Genomic DNA, 4,616 nt, shown 5'->3' on the forward strand with positions numbered 1-4,616 from the left:
GCAGAACAGGCAAACAGAACAAAGAAACTGCTGAGGGGAGCAGCAGGCGAGGCAGAAGAGGTCTGCTGTGCCATGTGGGCATCTCCCTGGCCGGGCTGGTGGCACAGGGGTTAAGCTCAGTGCTATGAAGCTGTCCACAGCCTCTGCAGTGCCACAAAACATCTTTTGAATAAGAACACAGTACATTTAGAATTGAAATACAGAATTCACTTAAAAAAAAAAATATATATATATATATAATAGAATTCTTTTGTGTGCATATCAGTAGCAATCTCGATAGGTTTTGTCCCTAGGTAATTTTAACATCTATTGCAGGTTTTGTCTCTCTCTGCTAATAAACCATTGAATGACAGGCTTCTATAAGGAAGTATTTAGGTTCTGTGTGCCATACTGTCTTTGTTGCAGCTACTCAGCTCTGCTATTGGGGACTGTATGCAGCCTAAAGACCCATTAATGTAGAGGCATGGTGGTCTCCTAGTAACGGTGACAAAAACAGGCAGCAGGACAGATCTGGCCTAGCAGGAAAAAATTGTCAACTCCTGTTATAAAGTTATTTGTTTTTTTTCTTTTAAACTAATAAAACCTATCTATCTAATATGTGTCAGGCCCCGATATCCTTTAGTCTTTATGTTCTTTTGATGTTTAAACCTTTTTTGAGTTGAATGAAAACACACACACTCCAAAAACAGGATGAAGCCTCTATCCACATTCCATAAGTTCCTTAAAAGAGGTGCTAATCTTATTAAAACAGATTGCCCAGAACCATCAAACCCAAATCCATCACTTTAGCCACCCGGGCAGCAGATTGTGGATTGTCAAGTATGTCAAAGGCCCGTGAAATCCAGGACGAGTCTTTTTCCTCTTTATTCTTCTCAATCTCTTTTCTCAAATGGATTATCTCTGCATTCATCTCCTCAGACTTCTTTTTAAATCCTTCAGTAAGCATATCTTCTTGCATCTAAAACAAAGGGGTATAGAAAAACGAAAGAAATTCTTGAATATCCCCTTTTCAGGAGTTAGATGTTATATTTAAGAACTTTGCTAAATTTGTGGTACTTTACACACAAAACTATGCTCTCTTCTTAAACAATCAGAAGATAACATTTTTAATATAATTAAATTTATTTGTTTTCTTATATCATTGTCCATTTTAGTACAGCATTTGATTTCTCTGCTACCATAGCACCTGTGGTCCATCACCATCGCATCTCTTCCCTCCCCTGTTTTGACCCCTCTGCCTGCCCCTACCCTGCTGGATGCCTCAGGCAAGTTTTGTCTTTTTTCCTGACTCTTTGTTGAGTTGCCTTATATTCCACCTATAAGTGAAATCGTCTGATATTTATCTTTTTCTTTTTGATTTATTTTCCTTAACATAATCCTTTCCAACTCCATCCATATTGCTGCAAATGGCATGAGTTTACCTTTTTTGATTGCTGAGTAGTAGTCCGTTATGTATATGTACCGCATCTTCAGAAGATAGTATTTAAAGCAAAGAATATCTTCTGGGCCACATGTGGATAGTGAAATGAGGAACATTTCAACTTTACTTATATCCATTCACCATTAAGGCTTTGCTGTGGGCTGCAGCAAGCATGAGGGCAAGTGCAGTAATATGCTCCAACCAAAGGTGCAGGTTGCACGGGAGCCATTAGTTCACTTGCACAGATGTTCACTCCCACCTGGGGTAGCACAGTCTCCCATATCATGGAGATAATGGGAAAGTATAAGCTGATTGAGAAAAACATAAATACTTCCAGAGGGGAAAAGAGAGAATGCCCCCATGTAGTGACCAAGGCAAGCCACCCACACCTGCGCCAAGTCTAGAAGGTGTCAGTTCCTTATATTTCTAAATCCAGTCATGTCTGATAGTTTCAGGAGAGCATAGCTACAAATCAGGATCTTTGATGGAAGATTTCCTGAAAATTGACAATGGGCTTGGTGAAGCGCCTGGTTGCTGCTTATGTGAAAAACATGGGGCTGAAATATAAACTTTATAATCCATGAGACCCTCAGAATCCTACCTGTAAGGGAACTCATCTTGCAGAGGTTACTTATATCCTTCAAGGACATGGATGCCCAAAGTCCCCCAGACACGTCAGGGACTCAGTATGGAGCAGAAATCAAAAACCTCTTGAAAAATCACGGTTCAATACTTTTAGTAACTCAAATGACAGTAATGTGTCTCTTTTTTCAATTTTGCTTTAACTTTCTTCCCTTCCTCCATGAGGTACCAGAGCAACAGCCATCAAGAACTACTGAGACCATGTCAGACTCACCTTCAGCTTATGTTCCAGTATCATCTCCAGTTCCCTCCTATCATTTTTCTCTTTCCTTCTCCAGCTTCTCTCTCAGCTGGGCTATGTTCTCCCTGAGGTCTCTCAATTGTGCCTGTGCTTGTTGTTGCTGCTCCTCCTGTTTATCTTTTAGCCATTCCTGTTCCTCCTCAGCGGCCTCCATCCTGGCTCGTTTCTCTGCCCCATGAAGGTTTTAGGAAGAGAAGAAAGTTACAGATCATAATTGAGCAACACCCTCTTAGCATAGAGATCAAATTTGAAAAGGAGAATGGGAAACCTCAAATTCCCCTAGTGGCCACACTATCAAAAGCAGGCCTGAGAATATGGTAGAAAAGACTGATGGGAATCCTGCCTCTTATTTTCAGAATTAGCAGGGTATACATGAATGAGGGAAAGCTTTTTCTATCAATGTGCAAAGCAGGAAACTGTTACCCTACCCCCACACCCCACCCAGCAACCATGTGGGTAGAGCCCTACCCCATACCTGCAAAGGCCTTCTGCTCAGCAGTGAGGGCTCTGTCAGCCTGCAGGATGTATTTCTCTATTGGTGTCTGTGACTGCAGGAAGTCCTGAAGGGCCTCATTTGCCTGAGGAACAAGAAGAAGCAAAGAACACAGATTTCCATTGAGAATTGTTCTGTACAAGTCCACCATGTCATTTTTTATTTTTTGCTTAAAAATAGTCTCAGCACTGTCAAGATGTCTCCAGCCACTCCGACAAGAGTTGTTCCCTGGCCAGGTTGCTGAGCCACATGGTGTGGCAGACCTCTCCTGTCTCACCCACTGCTCCCCTTAGCAGTGTATTTCAGTAGATCCACCTATTCTGCTCTCCATTCTGTCTCTGGTGAATCCTCTCACCCCCCACACCTCTGGCCTATACCCCAGTTCTTGTAGGCATAAATAAATAAAATAAATCTTTTTTAAAAATGCTGCAGGATCCCCCTACAAAGAGTTCAAACTCAGTATGACCAGAGGGTGTCCAAATCTCCCTTCCTCCTACACACACACACACACACACACACACACACAGAGAGAGAGAGACATAAACGTGTGTGTGTGTGTATGTATGTATGTAAAATAGCATGTTTATCTGTGGCTCTTCCTTTTGGACAACACCTTAACCTGGAGAGCATGTGCAAATACTTCAAATTCCCCCCCTCCTCTGGGAGGCTTCCCTGGATGGCACACACTGTGAAATGCACACTCTAATCACACTGCCATTCTCCCACCACTTGCTAGATGTGTAGCTCCAGGCAAGTTACATCCCCTGCCTGTGCTCCCTAGCTCCATCTACAAAATGTGGGAAACAGGGATCGATTCTTGTAAATAGTTTTTGGAGGATTAAATGAAAATGTCTGAAGAACTCAACTACAGGCAATAGCAGTTGTTTTTATGTTTTACAATAGCAGTTTCTTTTTACATTTCTTACCATAATATCACAGGGCTGCCCAGAATCTAAGGTTGATAAGCATCATCACTGTGTATGTAGTTGTCTATGGACTGGACTGCCTTTCACTTTGATCAGCCTTGACTTTAACTTGTAAATCATTACCCCTTGACATATTGAAGGTCATGTTACTTCTTTTTTTTTTTTTAAGATTGATTTATTTATTTTATACAAGCACTGGGTATAGTCAGAAGCGCGGGAGGGTGAGAGAATTCACCAGAGCCAGAGCGGGGAGCAGAGCAGGCAGAAGGACCGAAGTACACTGCTGAGGGGAGCAGTGGGCGGCAGGAGAGGTCTGCGCGCCATGTGGGACCCTCCTCCAGTGGCCGGGGAGCAGCCGGGGATAGAACTGGCGCTGCAGAGGCTGCGGGCAGCTTCGCAACCCAGTTCTCAACCGCTGCGCCACCGGGGTGGCCCCATGGTAATTCTTAAAGACATAAAAGATTTCCCTTCTCTCTCTTGTGAATTTCAGATATCTATACTCATTTTAGGGGAATGGACATTCATATTCTCCTCCAGGAATAAATAGCAAAGAGTGGGCCTTAAAGGCTGAAGCTCTCACAGTGGTCCCCACCCCCCCACCCTTGATTCTCCCAATGATGCTGTTTTCAGGACAAGCCCTTGATTCCTCTCTGGACCTCCCATTCATCTTCATTCCTCACCTTCACTCCTTTTCTGGGCACGCACAGATAGTCTCTCTTAATCCTTTCCATTGCTTCCCTGTAGAGCTTGTGCCCTCCAGGAGCATGGAAAGTTCCTGCTGAAATACTTTCCTCTAGGTCCTCTGAAAGCTCCTCAAGTAGTTCCTGGCAGTATTTTACCAGATGCCTCTTCATTCTGCTGCAGGAATCCTCCCTCCTTCTTCTTTATGATTTT

The 4,616-nt window shown here is 43.2% G+C and overlaps 2 protein-coding genes across 2 annotated transcripts; both read right to left on the reverse strand.

Moving 5' to 3' along the window:
• Nucleotides 1-260: 260 nt before the first annotated feature.
• LOC119256682 (guanylate-binding protein 6-like) lies at nucleotides 261-2,313 on the reverse strand. The gene is made up of 2 exons (XM_037524453.2): nucleotides 2,277-2,313; nucleotides 261-958 (listed from the first exon to the last, which is right to left on the reverse strand). The coding sequence occupies exons 1-2, from the start codon at nucleotides 2,298-2,300 to the stop codon at nucleotides 743-745; spliced, it is 240 nt and encodes a 79-aa protein (XP_037380350.1). The 5' UTR covers nucleotides 2,301-2,313; the 3' UTR covers nucleotides 261-742.
• A 3-nt stretch (nucleotides 2,314-2,316) lies between these two features.
• LOC119256681 (guanylate-binding protein 7-like) lies at nucleotides 2,317-4,576 on the reverse strand. The gene is made up of 3 exons (XM_037524452.1): nucleotides 4,403-4,576; nucleotides 2,779-2,881; nucleotides 2,317-2,471 (listed from the first exon to the last, which is right to left on the reverse strand). The coding sequence occupies exons 1-3, from the start codon at nucleotides 4,574-4,576 to the stop codon at nucleotides 2,317-2,319; spliced, it is 432 nt and encodes a 143-aa protein (XP_037380349.1).
• Nucleotides 4,577-4,616: the final 40 nt, after the last annotated feature.

This window comes from Talpa occidentalis, unplaced genomic scaffold (genome assembly GCF_014898055.3).
Source record: "Talpa occidentalis isolate TD23 unplaced genomic scaffold, MPIMG_talOcc4v2.1 talOcc4.3790, whole genome shotgun sequence".
Lineage (NCBI taxonomy): Eukaryota > Metazoa > Chordata > Mammalia > Eulipotyphla > Talpidae > Talpa > Talpa occidentalis.

Bases quoted from the DNA above. Each gene is read 5' to 3' on its own strand.
- LOC119256681 (XM_037524452.1), bottom strand. From the start codon at position 4,576: ATGAAGAGGCATCTGGTAAAATACTGCCAGGAACTACTTGAGGAGCTT. The intron at 2,882-4,402 runs GTGAGGAATGAA...CTTGTTCCTCAG, and splicing joins TGCCCAGAAAAGGAGTGAAG to GCAAATGAGGCCCTTCAGGA. The intron at 2,472-2,778 runs GTATGGGGTAGG...TTCATGGGGCAG, and splicing joins TGAGCAGAAGGCCTTTGCAG to AGAAACGAGCCAGGATGGAG.
- LOC119256682 (XM_037524453.2), bottom strand. From the start codon at position 2,300: ATGATACTGGAACATAAGCTGAAG. The intron at 959-2,276 runs GTGAGTCTGACA...CCTTTGTTTTAG, and splicing joins TACTGGAACATAAGCTGAAG to ATGCAAGAAGATATGCTTAC.